We start from the raw sequence: 18,429 nt of genomic DNA on the forward strand, positions 1-18,429 counted from the left end.
AATGTTTCAGTGTGGAGGAGAAAGTCCTATAGTCACCTTCCAATTCTCATCTGGGCACATCTTCATTTACACTCAGCTCCCACAGCCTCATCCTGTCCCAAGATACACAAAGCATAGTGACCCAGATTCTGGAAGATTCACCATCTGTCATTTATTTCCTCCACAAAATCTAAGTATTTTCAATCCCTTATTTACTTGTCAATCAACCCTCAGGTCAAGGATGTGAACAATCCAGTTCACACTCAGATTCTTACTCTCAATGTGGAAGTGAGGAGCTGCAGCTCAGGGCAGCATGGAGCTGACAGGATGCAGATGCCCCTAGATAAGGATGGTTGGCTGTGGAAGGGAACACAGGCAGTGCAGGAACAGGACCCTGGTGTGCAAGGGCAGACTTGGCTTCACAGTTCTTCATGTTGAGCCCACAGGCTCACAGGGAACATTAGACACTGTAGTCTAAATAAATCTGAGGGCTCTGGACATCACAGGAGAAACCTGAATGCATCTTCTGTTACTCAGTCCACTCCAGGCAGCTGTCTTCATGCTAGAGAACAGGAGTCATGAACAATCACTATGAAGACAACATTCCAACAACCCACCACTCACAGGGTATTCTGAGGTCCCTAAAACCCAATCATGTCCACATTGCCTTTTCCCAAGAAAGACATCTACTGTCACCTTTACAATCTGGAAGAGACATATCAGAGCTCTGGAAGCTGTCACTGCCTTGGGTAAAACCAATCAAATGTATATGTATACGTACATATATGTATATGGTGTATACGTATATGCATATGTATGTATTCATATCACAGTACAACTGAGGCCCAGAGAAGATTTCTCTAGAGGAGCTATTATGGATTCCCAGAGGTCCCCTACATGTGTAGCTCCACTCCAATGGCTCCGGGACAATCCCACCCTCCACACTAACGTGGAGCAGCAGCATAGTCCCCTCCTTTTTCACCCATGAGAATAAAAGTTGTGAGAGTTCAAGGAAGATTGTGACACTAGGAAGATCCCAGAACTGACAGTAGACCCAGTTGGAAATAGCAGCAATGCTGGCTGTGGATGTGTTTCCCAGCAATGAGCAGAGCACTCTTTAAAAAAAAAAAAAAATCTGAGACAAACTCAGATTCTGCACTTTCTTACCTGTGTTTCATCTCCTCTTCATCATAAAAACCACCACGGCTAAAATGATGGCCACAGCTCCAAGGACAACCAAAACAACAATGATTGCTATGTTAGAGTCAGTGGATGGAAGAGACTCTGGGAAGGACAGGTAGAGGAAATGAAGGTGAGGGTCATGACTCCAGCTCTCAGCCCTGACTATCTCAGGGTCTGCAGAAGGTTTCATCTTTTCCTGACTCCAGCTCTGCACCCACAACCTCCTTACCCCATCTCAGGGTGAGAGGCTGAGACAGCCCCTCATGTTGCACATGGCATGTGTAATTCTGCTCATTCCCTGAAGGCACCACCACAGATGCCCACTTCTGGAAGGTTCCATCCCCAGAAGGCCTGGTCTGCACAAGCTCCATGTCCTGAGTCAGCTCCTCCCCATTCAACTGCCAGGTCAGGGTGATGTCAGCAGGGTAGAAGTCCAGGGCCCAGCACCTCAGGGTGACATCACCTTCAGATCTGGGGTGATGGTTCACATGTGCCTTTGGGGGATCTGTGTGGAAGATTTAAGAAATCTCACAACTAATAAGACAAGCTGAAATCTACACAAGACTCAGTTGAATCAATGATGACACTAAACTACCTGTCTGTTTGAACACTTCAGCTTTCATTGTACTAGTGATCAGCAGGTAGAGTTGGTCCCCAAGCACAGAACTGCACATTACTGGGGACTTAGAAGCTAAGAGGGAATCTACATGAGCCAGTGCGTCAACATGGTCATTCTTATGTGATGTTCTATAGCATGAGACAGGTAGTCAAAGAATGGAAGATGAAATGGAAAATATATAATTTATTTTTGTGTTTGAGTTCATATCAAAATTAGAAATTAGGGCCATATACTCCTGGAAGAAAGCCAGCACCAAACTCAACCACTTTGGTCATCTTGCTGACTAGAATTAACAGTCAGTTCAAGTTAACATCCATCACAAAGTGTATAACAGAAATGTGGTGAACCTCTGATACTCAGCCAGAGAAAATGACTCCTAGTCCTTGCTTCTGGACCAACTAGGTACGGGTGTGTTACACAGGATTCCTGGAGTGTGCTGTGGACCCCAGTGCAGCACTCACTGGAACACAGTAGGCTCACAGGGTTTGTGGATCTTCCCTCTCACTCCAGCCCTGGATTACAGAAGACCCTGTCTCTCATGAAGTCCTATTTCTGATTCACTAGGGGGAGCACTGTAACTTGTAGGGGCAGAGGAAGAGCAGGAGGCTTCTGGATGTTTAGTTCTGACAGGAAACTGTCTAAGTTGACAAGAATCTCTCCTTTAATGCGAATCCTGGTTTAACTTGTCTAATTATCCAGGTTAGCAGGCTCCCTGGCACCTGTGAAAACTGATACAAATGATAATACAAGGGCATGGAGAAACAGGATCATTCCAGTGCAGACAAAAACTGATTAGAAGCAAAATAATGCATTCAAGAAAAAATAAGAAAGAAAGAAAGAAAGAAAGAAAGAAAGAAAGAAAGAAAGAAAGAAAGAAAGAGAAAAGAAAAAGAAACTTCACCATTTATATTCTTCCAGGGAACCTCATAAAGGCTCATGTGACCATTCATCAGAACTGGATTGTTTAAGAGATGCAAATCCCACAAACAGGGGTGGGGGATCTGTGAGAATGAGGTGTAAGGGCTGACAAACTCAGCATGACAGGAGTCAGTGTCCACAGACAGTGGGTGTGGGCAGAGAACCAGGCCTGAGAGAGATCATGGCTGACAGCAGGGAGCCCCTGCTGTTAAGTCAGGAAATCCTCTCCTTCCCTCCTGAGACAGACTGGGAACTGTCCAGGGAGAAGGCTGAGCCCTGGGAGAGTGAGTGCAGTCACTGTGATGAGGATCAGGAGACCCAAGGACACTCTCTCCCCTCTGAGACAGGGGCATTACCCCAGCTGAGGGTTTCTACTTCCCCAGGACTGAGCCCCAGGCCCAGAGCAGAGGGAGGAGCTGCCCGAGGCCCCTGCACCTGTACGCAGCAGTGTCTCCTTCCCGCACGCCAACAATCTGCGAAGCCACTCCACGCACTCGCCCTCCAGGTAGGCCCTCTGTATCTCTGCCTCACCAGCCTGCTCCCACTTGTGTCGGGTGATCTGTGCCGCCATGTCTGCCGCCGTCCACGTTTTCAGGTCTTCGTTCAGCGCGATGTAATCTCGGCCCTCGTAAGCATACTGTGTGTATCCGCGGAGGAAGCTCCCATCCGACCTCACCTCACAGCCTTGCATCCACTGGATGGTGTGAGAGCCTGTGGAACCTCGTGGTCAGCCCCGCCCACCTGGCCAGCCTTAGATCGGCCCCGCCCCGGTCCCACCCACTTGTGGATTCCTCCAAACTAAAGGGACCAGGTACAGGTCTTTTCCGTTCCCGGACCTCTGACTTGAGACCTGGAGCGTCTCTGGCCCCTATGTTGGGGTGTGGAGGGGTCGTGACCCCCGACTCGGGGTCACTCACCGCCCTCACTCTGGTTGTAATAGCGGAGAATGTTCCTCAGGCACACTCGGAACCACTGCTCTGCATTCTTGGCTCTCCATGTCTGCCACTCCCAATACTCTGGCTTCTCCTTCTTTACCCATGGCGCAAGCGGCTCGTATCTTGGATTCTCAGCATCGCTGTCGAAGTGCACGAACTGCGTGTCGTCCACGTAGCCGACAGAGATGAACCGGGGCTTCCCGAGGCCGGATCGGGACACGGCAGTGTGGAAATACCACAGCGAGTGTGAGCCTGGGGGCGGCGCGTGGTGAGGCCCCGATCTCCTCCCCAGGCGGGTGCGCAGGCCGGGAGGGGAGTAGGGCACAGGAATCAGGGCACAGGTTGGAGAAGGGGCGGAGGGTCCGGTGGGCGATGCGGGGATGTTGCTTCCCTGATGTCGCCCCCGCTTCTTCCCAAAGAGGCCTTTTACCTCCGACATCGCACTCACCAGTGCGGGTCTGGGTCCTGGCCAGGGCGACCACCAGCAGCAGGAGCAGCGTGTGTGGAGCCATCGCCTCCATCTGGGATCTGGGAAGTCTGAGTCCCGCGGGCTGCGTGGACTTTATAACCAGTGCCCGCTGAGATGCTGGTTGATTCCATAGGATTGCCCCACCCAATGGGGCTGAGAACTCGCCGTGCCTCATCAGTGTCCAAGCAGAAGGACCTGGCACAGTAGATGCAGAAGTAAAACTGAGGAGATGAGTAATCCCCAGCCTTGGGCTTTCCCACCCCAGACCTCACCGCCTGGAGACTAAGATTTTGCCTGAACCCTGTGCTGCGGACACAGCGCTGTTTGTCATGGTGTCTCTGAGTTCTGACCCAGAAGCTGTCTGGACACCAGGAGAAACCCGCAGTCCAGACTCTCTGTGTCCTCTCCTCCACCCTTCCCCTTCCTTTTCTTCCGAAGTCACTTCCGGGAATACAATGGCAGTACAAGCTGTTGAGGAAGCAGAGGAGAGATGCTTCCCCTTAAAGCAGAGGTGCTGGCCTGAAAGCCCCACAGTGACCCCACAGAGACCAGCCTTTGTTCATCTGCAGTGTTAGGCTCACACTGCCAAGCCTGGATGCATGACTCTTATCAGTAAAGAGAAGACTTTGCCTCTTTCCTCAGGATCTGTCTTCTCAGCCTCGGACTTAGACTCCTCCTATTTCTTCACAGATGAAGTGTCTGTAGCTCCAGATGGGTGTGTTTTATTAACAAGGATCTTCATTCCAGGTCTTGAGATTCTCTCTATGGATCTCTGTCATTGTCTCTGCACTGTAGACCCCCCCTCGTTAACTGGGAAGAGGGTTTACTATCAAAGAGAACACAAATCACCCCATTCTCCATGGTTTGTTCCAAGGTTCTCCAATGATTTTCCAAACGTGGTTAACATTAGGAACCATAGGGTGGTATATATCTGTAGTGTATGCTGTCCCATACACCCCCATTTTTAACTTACAGGATCAATAGGGACATTCTCCGTAGGTGTTAATGTCCTTAAAGCATGATGTGTCTGATTATCAAGGAAAGCAAGCAAAGGAATCAACACTGGAAGTGGCATTTGGTGTATAGGAATCATAAGGGGTTTCTGACATCCTGCTAGTGAGCAGCCTCCAGTCCTGATTATCTGTTTCTTCTCATGATATGGTTCCTTGACATTAAACAAGGAAAGCATAGTTTTAGGAGGAGTGTGGCTAGCCCCAGCATGGTGTGTGTTAAGGAGGGTAAAAACAGCCATGAGAATGACACAGAAGGAGCATGGGGGTTTGACAGGTAGGGGTGGGAAACAGCTGCATGGAGCTGTGTCAATGAGTACATGAGTGTCCTTCCAGGTGATCTGGTTGTGTGCCCTAGGGTTCCTTCATGGTCTTCTCTTTGTTTTCTCTGTGATCCCCAGGCATGAAGGCTTTCTGACTGGAGGGGTTCATCGGACATTGCAGGCCAGTACCCAGACAGGGTGAGGTTGATCCTCTAGAAAAATAGAAACAAATCCCCTTCCTACTGTTGATAGGGAATCTGTACCCCTCCAACACCTGTCAAATGGGTCCTTCCATCTGACCAGGATGGATGGTATTATGTGGTGGTTGTCTCCAGTGACAGACAATGGGAGGTTTGTCTTGGGTGGCATAGAGGTTGAACACATTCATTGTAAATAATGCCACTTTTAATTTGGTATTTTGTGGTAGGAAGCCTTGTGTTTAATTAATTATTTTTAAAGTATTTGATTTGTTCTTTCAATAACAGCTTAGCTCTGAGGGTTGTGCGGGATACCAGTATGGTGGATAATTTTCCAAGACTTGCAGAAACTATAGAATTGATGGTGCTGAAAGCCAGTTCAGTATCAGCTTTGACATGGAGAAGGAGCCCCATAATATGAAAAATGGAGAACATGACATTATTTGGGTTTCTTTTTATGGGGATGGGTATCAATGATAATGAATACAAATTTCTGTGTAACAAATGATGGGATGTGGGTGACATATGAGATCCTCATATTAGCAAAAGTGGAGAACATGCAATTAATTAGGTTTTTAAATGGGAATGGGTGTAAATGGTAATGAATACAAATTTCTGTGTATGGAGTGATGAGATGTGGGTGACATCATTCTTGCAAGAGGGCATTAGCATCAGGCCTCTGGAGTTGGTGCCCAATTGTTGTATAGCAGGACTGCAAGTTAGGGAGGCACAGGAGGAGCAAGTTCTGAGGATGTGTTTGAGGTATTTTATTGGAGCATTGGGGAATTTGAGCTGTAGCCCTTTCAGGTTAATATGGGTTAGCTAATGTAAGCTCTTTAGCAGTAAGAGGTGACATTGTAAAGTCCCCAGTTGTGGCAGTCTTACCGGCTGAAGTGTTGCCATCAACAAGGGGTCTGATGAGGGATGAGTGTGACCACACATGGCTGACTAAAAATGGATATGTTATAGTTCCAAGTATTTTTGAAATCTTAATTAATACTTGAGAGAGAGGGTCACCACCAGATCTGACATATGAGCAGGCTAGCCAGTGGAGTAAGCTGACTGGATAAGTGCTGTCTGAATATAGATTAGATGGTTCTTTTAGGTATGTTAAGACCAGGAAAATTGAATACAGTTCTTTAAATTGGGTAGATTTGTCTGTGAGAGGGGAAAAGATTTGACTCAGGGACAATGTTTCTTTGGTATACTGTGTAGATGGCACCCTGTGACTCTCCATGTGTAAAACCTGTGGGCCTTGGGATAGCAAACCAAGAGAACATGGGAGGAAGAAGCCACCTAAAGACTGGTGGGGCTGCAGAAATTTATCTTTGGAGTAATGGTTGTCTGTCTGTCCTGGGAAGTGAATGAGGCCATTAGCAAAAGAGGTGTAGTTTCTCAGGAGCCACAGGATGTCTGGGAGGGGGAAGGGTAAAACAGTTACATCAAGTTCTTTACCTATAAGTTTTAAGGTATGCTCTCTTCCTGTCCTTATAGTGGATAAAGTGTCAACCTCAATTAGTAGTTGAGGCTCTTCCCCTATTGGCATATGGAGCCATTCTAGTATCCTTTCCGGTTGATGTAAGGCTCCAACCACTGTGTAGGAAGAACTGAATGTAAAGACCTGGATTGGGTGTTGTGGATCATAACTGTCGGGAGCAGCCTTGCTTATACAGTGAAGGCCTAAAATCAGCAATAGGCCTAAGTCAGCCATACATGCTTGCTAACACAAAGTCTTGGTCTCTGTGGAAATTTACCAGCCTGGATAAGAACTAATAGTCATAGATCTTGTGGATAGGAAGCCTTGGTAAATAGTACCAGCTTAGATAAGAACAAGTGAATCATAGACAGAGTCATAGTGACCTGTTCCATGCTTCTTCACCCAGCTGATTCCCTGTTCTGGAAAATATCTGTAATCCCCCTGAGAACACCTACACTCCTGCATTATCCCCTTCCCCACATCCTGACTCTATGTGTATTTAACCCCTCTGTCAAAAAATTAAAATCAGTGGTTTGATCAGACTATAGACAAGCCTCTCGTTCTTTGCATCCCCTGTCCTCCAGTTCTCTCTTCCAGGTCTTCTGATCCCAGTTCAATGTCCCATGGGACTGAGGCATTCTGGCTCCTCAAACAGGGACTCTGGAGATTGAGGATAAGAGAACACTGGCTCTGCATAGAGGGGTAGGTCTACCCAGTTTTCAGGAGCATTGAGGGTGACTGCCCAGAGTGCCTGAGGGCATGTGGCATTACAGATCACTCCCTAGAGTGACTCCCAGAGGTGCTGCCCTTTGCATTTTCTGGAGCCCTCAAGAGAGACAACTCCCGAAGTTTCTGAGAACACTTCAAATTCGGAAGAATGCCACGATCTACCTGCCACTGAGACAGTCTGTGTGTGTGAGAGAGAATCAGAGCATCAAAGAGACCAGAACTTTGAGGTAAAGCGATAGGACAGGCATTTTCTAAGCAGTCACTATTTGTGACAGACTCAAGGTGTCTACTCAGGACTCGAGGAACTAGGGTTAAGAAGAAAGAATCTTTAAAAATTCTTTACTTTCATTAGTGTTTTTTTCCCAAGAGGGGACTATTGGGGGGAAAAAAAAGCTATATTCCCTACAGAGAAGATAAAAGGTTAAACCTTGAAAATGAGAGAGAGAAAGGGCAAAATTGAAAACAGTTGCCCACTCTCTGGTGTAACAAAAGAAAAACAAAAGCTTATTACAGAGCCCTCCTGGGATCAGAAGAGAATCCTGTGTTCTCTCTGATTCCTACTGGAGAGACTCTCAGTTCTGCTTTCTCTGTTTATTGTCTGTCCTTGGTGCACCAATCTGTCCATGGGTGTCAGTTGTCTGTCTTTGTCTCCTTGTTTGAATGATTGTTGTTCTATGTTTCATGTACAAAAGAAAAACTGGTTAAAACTGCTTGCTTGATTTAGTTTGAAACTTGCTTGGAAATAACAGTTTCAATTTACACAATAGAAGCTGATAATTTACCCTGCTCTGTGTCTGGGAGTAGCACACTGGCAGAAAGAACCTTGGCAAGAGTTAATTGTTTTCATAAGTGGCTCTTGGAAGGGGGCCAACAGCTTTTTGGCTTCTACAGTAAAGGAATTGATAGTGGTTCTTCCCGGTTAGATAAGTGAAAGGATGCTTTTCTCTTAAAATTATAGCTAAAAAGTTAACAAAAATTTAGATGTACATTTATTTTCATTCTTAATTTGTTTCAAAAAATATAAGTATACTCTATATGTCCTAGTTATATGTTATTGGGTATGGTTACAAATTTATAATTTTGGTAACAAAAGCTAGATTAAAACTGGTAGCTTAGAGTTAGAGTCATTCAAAAACCAGATGTATAAAGAGATCTCAGTGGGAGTTTTATCAGGGATCAAACAAGGCCCTGATAAAAATCTTATTTTTGTTACACAATTGCCTTATTAGTTGATCCCTCTAAAGGAGTTTTAATACAAGCCTTTGCCCTCATACAGTGAGCTTTAAAATTATAGAGAGTGCTCGTTGCTCCAAAAAACATTCAAAGACAATATCTTTTGAATATCTAAGACATCAGCTATATTCCTAAATAAATTGTGACACAAAAAATTCAAGTAAGAAAAGATAGTTTATGTTTGGTGTTCCTGGCAATGTCTGGGTTTCGAGTGGCTTCTGAGATCCCGGGCCTCGTAGACCAGGACGTGTTTGATGAGGAAGCGGACGAGTCTCTGCTAGTGCAGCGGGAATGGCAGGGTCACATGCGGAATGAGTCCAAGAAGGTTACAGAGATGGGATGGATTCTGGCAAAGCAGTTACTCTTCAACAGGGCTTCAATCAAGGATATAAAGAGGGTGCAGACATTGTTATAAACTATAGGCTACTCAGGGGAACACTGAGTGCTTTGCTTTCCTGGTGTCGCCTTCATGGTAATAGTTCGACTTTGATCAGTAAGATAAATAATCTTCTGGATGCAGTTGGCCAGTGTGAAGAGTGTATGCTCAAACATCTGAAATCAGTTACATCCCAGCCATGAGTTACAGATTTATTGGACTCCATTGAGGAAATGGACCTTTGTCACGTAGTTCCAGCTGAGAGAAAGGCTAATGAAGTGAAAGGTGACAATAATGCTGAGATTAACACAGATTCTGACAAGAGTCCAAATGGGATGGATTGTTCACATCCAGAATGTTGTAGAACACAAGAGCATGGGCATTTGGAAAAGCCAAGCCTCACTTGGATTCTGGAACAGACTTCCAATTTAGTGAAACAGCTGGGGGTATCTGTAGACATACTACAGCACCTGAGACATCTATGAAATTATCTCCCCCTTTCTGTGAAAGTAATGCTGGGGATATTAGAGCATTTTGTTCTAGATAAGGTAACCGCTGATTGAACACTTCCCCTGTAATTACCCTTTGTGGAAGTGCTAAGGGCCTTAAACATTAACACTAGCAAATGGAATGATTTTTGTCTTTGTCATTGGTAAATTGTTTAGTTCTAGATACACTCAGAAATCCTCATTGTCATTTTCAAATTTCTAATCAAAATCAGTCATTTTTAGACTAGCAAAAGCCAAACATTTTAGAACAAGAAAAAAAAAGTCTAATGCTGCTTTCTGCTTTTTGTCAGAATCAGGTGGTTTAGGACCTCTTCACCAACAAGCAAGCCAGAATTGCCAGAAATAACCTGAAGGCTAACATAGATAAGTAGAAGCAGATCTATAGATAGCTATACATTAAAGTCAAGAGACTGTAGAAACTGACACAATATATCATTGAATGGATAATAAAGTACTAAAACTCAAAAAAAATAAAAGAAAAGATAGTTTACTTATTTTAAATTATTTTCAAAAGTTTCTAAGAGATGCTACTTGGCTAAGATCTTATTTTAAGCTCTCCACAAAAGAATTTAAGCCTCTGTCTAATATTCTCAAAAGAGATACAGATGCTAATTTCCCTCAACAATTAATTGACAAAAGATAAGTAATTTTACAAAAAGTAGAAAAAGCTATTTGTTGGGAGCCAACTCTGAACAGAAAGCGGCTATCATCTTTGTAGTCATCTTGAGCCATATACCCTGACAAGAGACTTGTTTTCAACAGCCTACAACAGCTGAGCACACTCTGATAATTATCTTGATCCTTTTAATCAAGGCCAGGCAGTGGTGGCACAGGCTTTTAATCTCAGCACTAGAGAGACTCAAGGTGAGACTCAAGGCGAGATGAGACTCAAGGTGAAACTTGAGGAGAGATATAAAAAGAGAGACTTGAGGAGAGAACAAGGCAGACTCCGTCTCCAGAACAGACTCAACAGACTCCATCTCCAGCAACAGACTCCGTCTCCAGAACAGACTCTGTCTTGTCTCCATTCTTCGAGTCTCTGTCCCCACTCTCTCTTGCTAGACCCTGACCTGTGGACCAGAACAACAGAACGGGCCATTACAGCTATTATTAATAAATATATTATATAAATTAATTAGTTGTTGGCTGTTTTATAACAGTCCTTTGATCAAAGAGATTATTAATATAGATTTATATTTCTTTATTTTTAAAAGAAGTTTTAACATCCTGTTTTAAAGCTATTGCTATGTTAATACAAAATTATAGGTCAAGATTACAAAGGTATTTTAAAAAGAACTTAATGAAATATTTCCTGTTCCAAATAATAATATAATTGATTATTAAAAATGCTAATATTTAATTTATTACATAAACAATTTGTTACAGTTTTCCCCTATACATGCTTTTATATTTCTTATAAGTTTATACATACAGCCCATTAAAGGTGTGTTCACTGCATTAATAGACAGTTCATTTAATGGGAAGACAGTATATATAATTAGATTATATGTTCACTCTTTTGAGTTCCCCCCTGCTTTAGCACAGATAATTGAACTATGTGTTATAGCCACTATTTAAAATGCAAAAAATTAAACTTTCAATTTGCATGCTCACAGCCAGTATATAGCTCATGGTTTATAACTGCTTAAAATTTTTCCTCTTTCAGATATTGCTAATTTTCAAATTTTACAAATACAGCTCAAATTTTAAAAACATGTATTTTTCCTTAATTTTATAGGACATTTAAAAGTTCATACTGGGGCTGGAGAGATGGTTCAGTGGTTAAGAGCACAGTCTGTTCTTCCAGAGGTCCCGAGTTCAATTCCCAGCAACCACATGGTGGCTCACAACCATCTGAAATGAGATCTGATGCCCTCTTCTGGGGTGTCTGAAGACAGCTACAGTGTACTCACATAAAATAAATAAATTTAAAAAAAAAAAAGTTCATACTGGATTGCCTGGATCCCAAGAAAATATCAAATTTGTATATCAAATAGATTACATACCTTACAAAAACAATTGGCCATACAATCTTATTCTTTACATTGGGATTTCTATATAATAAAAGTTTGTGTATTTAGATTGCTGTGCCACTGTAGCTGGTCTGCATTTGTGATCCTTTGAAGACAGAAACTGCAGGTTTTTTTGCACTTAAAACATTTTGAAAACAACCAAAGATGAAGTAAACATAAGAACTGCTGGGCTTTAACTTATGCCTGCTAGTATGAGGACATTTTTTTTAAAAAGTTATTAAAGAGTTTATTATTAAGAGTAAAAAAGTTTTCTATGAAAACTATCTAAAAAAAAGTACAAAAAAAACCCTTTCTCTTTTATTTCAGAAAAAAAGTTCTATTTTATATGTTATCATAAGTGGGAAAAGGCAAAGAGTTCTGTTTTATGTCCCCATTATATTTGCCTCTTATCTTTTTGTTTTCAATATTCATATATTTTTTAAAAATATATGATCACATGTTATAAAGTTCATTAGAAGTTTATACCATAAAATTAAATTTAAAAAAGGTTTATAATAAAAAAGTTTATATACATATTTATTAAAAATGACTATATGGACAAACATCCATTACCTGTCTGGCTCCACAGGTTCACTGAGGGTTTAAAACTATAACTAGGTTATCAGTGAAGATTGTGTAGATAAGCACAGAGAATATTTTGTTTTCCATCCTAACACCTATGATAAATTGTTGTCCCCATTTTATTGATCTTTGACAAATTGTTTTATAATCACTTAAAATGTGCTCTGAGTAGAAAAAAGTCTGGTTATTATCTAAGAACAATTAACTGATGTCATTTGAGAGACTGACAAAGTTCTTATTACAGTTTTGACTATCAAAAAAGGCCTAGTAATAGCCTCGTTATAATAAAGCTTAATAATCATGGATATAATTTTAATTTTTTATAGGATCATCATTAAGATTTAAAAGGTCACCTATTATATAACATCATCACAAAAATAATACATTTCTATAGATCTATGTTTAATAAAAATCGCTTGAGACAAGAAGCTGTGTCAGGTGGCCAGGGCAAAAAACAAAACAAAACAAAACAAAACAAAAAAAAACAAAGACGCGAACAAAAAAGAAGTAAAATTTTGTTTTATTGTCATAATAAAAAAATTTTAAAAAGAATCAAGAGTTGAGGTGGCTTAGTGAAAAAAAAATATACAGAGATATATACATAGGAAGGTCTGATCTAGGCCCCCAGACAATTAGAATGGAGGAGCTATTATGGATTTCCAGCGCTCCCCATCATCTCCAGCTTCACTCCAATGGCCTGAGGGATAATCCCGTTTCTCACACATACATGGAGGTGAAATTTAGTCTCTTCCTTGTCCACCTGTGAGAAGAAAGGCTGTGAGAGTTCAAGGAAGATCTTGACACTAGGAAGTTTTCAGAACTGACAGCAGACCCAGTTGGAGACAGTAGCAATGCAGGGTGTGGATGTGTTTCCCATTAATGAGCAGAGCACACTTCTAAAGGAGGCTGAGAGAAAACTCAGACCCTGCCCTTTCCTACCTGTGTTTCTCCTTCTCATCACAAAAGCCACCACAGCTCCAATGATGGCCACAGCTCCAAGGACAACCAGAACAGCAATTATCACCATGTAGTAGTTGGTGGATGGAGGAGGCTCTGGGGAGGACAAGGGCAGGAAATGAAGGTGAGGATCATGACCCCAGCTCTCAGCCCTGACCAGCTCAGGGTCTGCAGAAGATTTCAGCTTTCCCTGACTCCAGCTCTCCACCCACACCCTCCTTACCCCATCTCAGGATGAGTGGCTGAGGCAGACCCTCATGGTACACATGGCATGTGTAATTCTGCTCCTTCCCAAGAGGCACCACCACAGATGCCCACTTCTGGTAGGTTCCATCCCCAGAAGGCCTGGTCTCCACAAGCTCCATGTCCTGCGTCAGATCCTCCCCATTCAACTGCCAAGTCAGGGTGATGTCAGCAGGGTAGAAGCCCAGGGCCCAGCACCTCAGGGTGACATCACCTTCAGATCTGGGGTGATGGTTCACATGTGCCTTTGGGGAATCTGTGTGGAAGATTTAAGAAATTCCACAATTAACAAGACCAACTGAAATCTACACAAGACTCAGTTGAATCAATGATGATACTTTACTACCTGTCTGTTTGAACACTTTAACTGTCATTGCACTAGTGACCAACAGGTAGAGTTGGTCCCAGGGTACAGAACTGCACATTTTCCTGGGGACTCAGAAACTAAGAGGGAATCCACACAAGCCAGTGGGTCAACCTGGTCATCCTTATGTGATGCTCTACAGCACAAGATTGGTAGTCAAAGAATGGAAGATGGAATGGAAAATATATGATTTGTATATGTGTTTGAGTTCATAACATAATTAGAAATTAGAATCATATGCTCCTGGAAGGGTACCACCACTGAGAGTCAACCACTGTGGTCATCTTGCTGACAAGCCTAACTGTCAGTCCAAGTGAACACCATCAGGAAGTGTGTAGCAGAAATATGGTGAACCTCTAACACTCAGCCAGAAAAAAATGACTCCCAGCCCCTGCTTCTGGGGTGACAAGGTACAGGTATGTTACACAGAATCCCTAGATAGTGCTGTGGACCCCAGTGCAGCACTCACTAAAACACAGCGGGCTCACAGCTTGTGTGGATCTTCCCTCTCACTCCAGCCCTGGATTGCAGAAGACCTTGTCTCTCAAAAAGTCCAATTCCTGATTCACCAGGGGGAGCACTGTAAGTTGTGGGGGCAGAAGAGCAGAAGGCTTCTGGATGTTTAGTTCTGACAGGAAACAGTCTAAGTTCACAAGAATCTCTCCTTTAATGAGAACCCTGAATTAACTTGTCTAATCATCCAGTCTGTGACTGATACAAGGGCCTGGAGTAACAGTATCACTCCAGTGCAGACAAAAACTCACCAGAAACAAAATAATGCCTTCAAAAAAAAAAAAAAGTAAATAAAAAAGAAAGAGATAGGAAAAAGACAAGAGAGAAAAAAAAGAAAAAAGAAACTCCATAGTTTATATTTCTCCAGGGTACCCCATAAGGGCTCCTGTGAACATTCACCACTGTAGGAATAGAGAGAATTGGGTTGTAGAGGGATGCAAAACCCACAGATTGGGGTGGGGGAGGGGAAGATCTGCGAGTATGTAGTTTTTGGGAAGTTCTAGAAATTCGGAGAACCAGCCTTGTGTAAGGGAGTCCATGTCTCCCATCAGGTAAAGGATACTTCTGCTCCTGAGGTTTAAGGGCTGACACACTCAGCATGATAGGAGTCAGTGTCCACAGACAGGTGTGGACAGAGAATCCGGCCTGGGAGAGGCCTTAGCTGACAACAGCTGCAGACTGAAGGGAGCATCTGTTAGTTATTATGCCAGGAAAATTGTCTCCTTCCCTCCTGAGACAGAGTGGGAACTGTCCAGGGAGAAGGCTGGGCCCTGGGAGAGTCAGTGCAGTCACTGTGATGAGGATCAGGAGACCTAGGGACACTCTCTCCCCTCTGAGACAAGGGCATCCCCCCAGCTGAGGGTTTCTTCTTCCCCAGGACTTAGCCCCAGCCCGAGGGCAGAGGGAGGAGCTGCCCGAGGCCCCTGCACCTGAGCGCAGCAGTGTCTCCTTCCCAAGCTCCAGGAGTCTGCTGAGCGACTCCATGCACTCGCCCTCCAGGTCGACCCTGTATCGCTCTGCAACACCAGCCTGTTCCCACTCGCATCGGGTGAACTGCGCCACCACGTCTGCCGCCTTCCACGTTTTCAAGTCTTCGTTTAGTGCGATGTAATCGTGGCCATCATAAGCGAACTGCATGTACCCGTGGAGGAAGCTCCCGTCTGACCCCATGTCGCAGCCATACAAGTGCTGGAGTGTGTGAGAGCCTGCGGGACCCTCTGGTCAGCCCTGACCACCCACCCCGCCCTCGGATCAGCCCCTCCCACGCTCTAACTCCTCCAAATTTAATGGGAAACACGTTTGAACCTGGGACTTGGGTACCAGGAAGTCTCCCGGCCCAGTGTAGGAACCTGGAGGGGTCGTGACCTCCCACCCGGGTTACTCACCGCCCTCACTATCGTTGTAGGCGCCCATAAAGATCCTCAGGCCCACTCGGAAAGTCTGCTCCAAGTCCTTGGCTCTCTGTGTCTGCCGCTCCCAATACTCTGTCCCCTCCTGCTCCACCCACGGTGCACGTGGCTCGGCCCTCGGATTCTCTGCGTCACTGTCGAAGCACCCGAATTGTGTGTCATCCACGTAGCCGATAGAGGTGAACCTGGTTTCCGCGTGGCCGGGCCGGGACACAGCGGTGAAGAAATACCTCAGCGAGTGTGAACCTGGGGGTGGCACACGGTGAGACCTAGACCTCCTCCCGGGACCCTGGGAGGGTGTGCAGATCAGGAGGGGAGCAGGACGCGGGGCTAGGGATGCAGGTGGAGAAGGGTCAGAGGGTTCAGTGGGTGATGCGGGGACCCGGCTTCCCTGGTGCTGACCCCGCCCCTCTCCTCAGAGGCACTTTCTCACCGGACCCCAGACTCACCCCCACGGGTCTGGGTCGGGGCCAGGGCGCCCGCCAGCAGCAGGAGCAGCACGTGCAGCGCCATCGCCCCCATCTGGGGTCGGAGCATCTGAGTCCCACAGGCTGCTTGGACTTTATAACCAGTGCCAAGTCCGCGCTGGTTGGTTCCCCAGGATCGTGCCACCCGATGATGGTGAATAGTGCCTGGGCATCATCAGTGTCCGGGCAGAAGGACCTGATATAGTAGGAGCAGAAGTGAGACTACGGAGATGGGGAATCCCCAGCCTTGGGCTTCCCCACCCCTGACCTCACCGCCTGGCAACTAATACTTTGCCCGAACCTTGTGCAGTGTAAAGAGTGTTGTTTGTCATGCTGTCTCAGAGTTCTGACCCAGAAGCTATCTGGACACCAGGAGAGACCCTCAGGACAGACTCTCTATGTCCTCTCCTCCACTCTTCCTGTTCCTTCTTCTCATCAGAACTCAGACCCTGGAGTGTCCTAGAAGAAAAGCCACTTCCAGGAATACAGTTGTGACACAAGCTTTTGGAGATGCAGTGGAGAGATGCTTCTCCTTAAAGCAGAGGCGCTGGCCTGCAAGCCCCACACAAACCCCACAGAGACCAGGCTCTGTGTTCACCTGCAGAGGGCAGCTCACACTACCAAACCTGAGTGTAGGACTCTTATCTGTAAAGAGGAGACATTGCTTCTTCCCTCAAGATCTATTTTCTCAGCCCTGTGCTTAGACACAGACTCCTTGTGTTACTTCCTAGATGAAGATCTGAGGCTCCAGGACATTATTTTTTTTCCACAAGGATCTTCATTCTGAATCCCAAGTTTGTCCATGTGGACCTGAGTCATTGTCTCAGCACAGTAGATCCCCTTGTCCACAGGAAAGAGACCCCTGTGTAGACCACAGACAGCAGGACACTGATCCCTGTCTACACTGCTCTTGCCCTGTGTCTGCACTTCCACAGTACAGTTGCTTTAGTGACTCAATCACCATAGGAGAGGAACTGTCACTGTCTATAGCACAGAATAATGATGACAGTGTGGCAGCAGTTATATAATCTGTGACCCTCTCACTCCCTCTCTGACCTTCACTCACACTTACAAGCTGATGAGGTGAGGGACACGAGTGTCACAGCTGTGTGGGACACTGGATCTGATAACCGAGTTGGTCCCAGAGTTCCTCAAAATGATTCTCATGCCAGAGAGTACACACTGGTGATATGAGGTATCAGTCCTGATCAGTAGTGTGGGGAAAAATTAAATTTATACATGTTTTGATTCTGTGGAGTTTGACTTGATCTCTTTCTTCCCTGTTTCCCTGGGAATTAGTTTTATTCTGTTTTTTTTTCTTTATTTTGTTTTGATTGTTTTTGAGACCATTTCTTTGTCTAGCTATGGCTATTTTGGGACTCAGTCTGTAGACCAGGTTAGCCTGCCTTTGTCTCCTGAGTGCTGGGGTTAAGAGTGTGTGCAATCACTCATGACTCAATTTTGTTTATGAGACAGCTTTTTCACAGTCTCTTGCAGGCCCTTAGGATCCATGGAACTCATCTGTTTATCAGGCATTGTCTAGACACCACTCAGGATCCTGGTTCCATTGTGGTCCTGACGATCCTGGCTTAGTATTCCCATGGCCTCCTTCTGTGTATGTCAGGTCACTCTTCTTACACTTGGCCTTGACATTCACATTGGCATGGCAACCTGCACCATCCCAGACCCCTGCAGTGGGCTTTGGACCAATGATGTGCCACTCCAGAGTCTTCACAAACAAGTTGCAGGGTCATCTCCCACACAGATACTTTCAGAGTCTCATTTGTGGAATTCCCCCAGGGGCAGCCATAACCATGGCAATGGTCCAGACTTCTTGGCTCCAGCTTGCAAGGACACCTGAGAGTGAGCCTCACTGATTCCAAGCTTTGCCCTGTGACCCAACCACAGGAATGCTGACCCAGGAGCCTAGGAAGCCATTGGCAGGACAAAGCACTAAGCCTGTTTATTTTCCCTAATAGGGACTCC

The 18,429-nt window shown here is 45.0% G+C and overlaps 2 protein-coding genes and 1 pseudogene across 2 annotated transcripts; 1 reads left to right on the forward strand and 2 right to left on the reverse strand.

Moving 5' to 3' along the window:
* Positions 1 to 126: 126 nt before the first annotated feature.
* LOC114637206 (H-2 class I histocompatibility antigen, L-D alpha chain-like) lies at positions 127 to 4,267 on the reverse strand. Its single transcript, XM_028785432.1, has 6 exons — positions 4,082 to 4,267; positions 3,616 to 3,885; positions 3,134 to 3,409; positions 1,391 to 1,666; positions 1,147 to 1,263; positions 127 to 541 (listed from the first exon to the last, which is right to left on the reverse strand). The coding sequence occupies exons 1-5, from the start codon at positions 4,152 to 4,154 to the stop codon at positions 1,154 to 1,156; spliced, it is 1,005 nt and encodes a 334-aa protein (XP_028641265.1). The 5' UTR covers positions 4,155 to 4,267; the 3' UTR covers positions 127 to 541; positions 1,147 to 1,153.
* Positions 4,268 to 9,207: 4,940 nt separating this feature from the next.
* LOC114637263 lies at positions 9,208 to 9,879 on the forward strand (annotated as a pseudogene).
* Positions 9,880 to 12,991: 3,112 nt separating this feature from the next.
* Positions 12,992 to 16,498, reverse strand: LOC114637262 (H-2 class I histocompatibility antigen, L-D alpha chain-like). Its single transcript, XM_028785475.1, has 6 exons — positions 16,426 to 16,498; positions 15,953 to 16,222; positions 15,497 to 15,772; positions 13,671 to 13,946; positions 13,430 to 13,543; positions 12,992 to 13,250 (listed from the first exon to the last, which is right to left on the reverse strand). The coding sequence occupies exons 1-6, from the start codon at positions 16,496 to 16,498 to the stop codon at positions 13,231 to 13,233; spliced, it is 1,029 nt and encodes a 342-aa protein (XP_028641308.1). The 3' UTR covers positions 12,992 to 13,230.
* Between the last annotated feature and the right edge of the window lie 1,931 nt (positions 16,499 to 18,429).

Source organism: Grammomys surdaster, unplaced genomic scaffold (assembly GCF_004785775.1).
Source record: "Grammomys surdaster isolate TR1022 unplaced genomic scaffold, NIH_TR_1.0 125231, whole genome shotgun sequence".
Taxonomy (NCBI): domain Eukaryota; kingdom Metazoa; phylum Chordata; class Mammalia; order Rodentia; family Muridae; genus Grammomys; species Grammomys surdaster.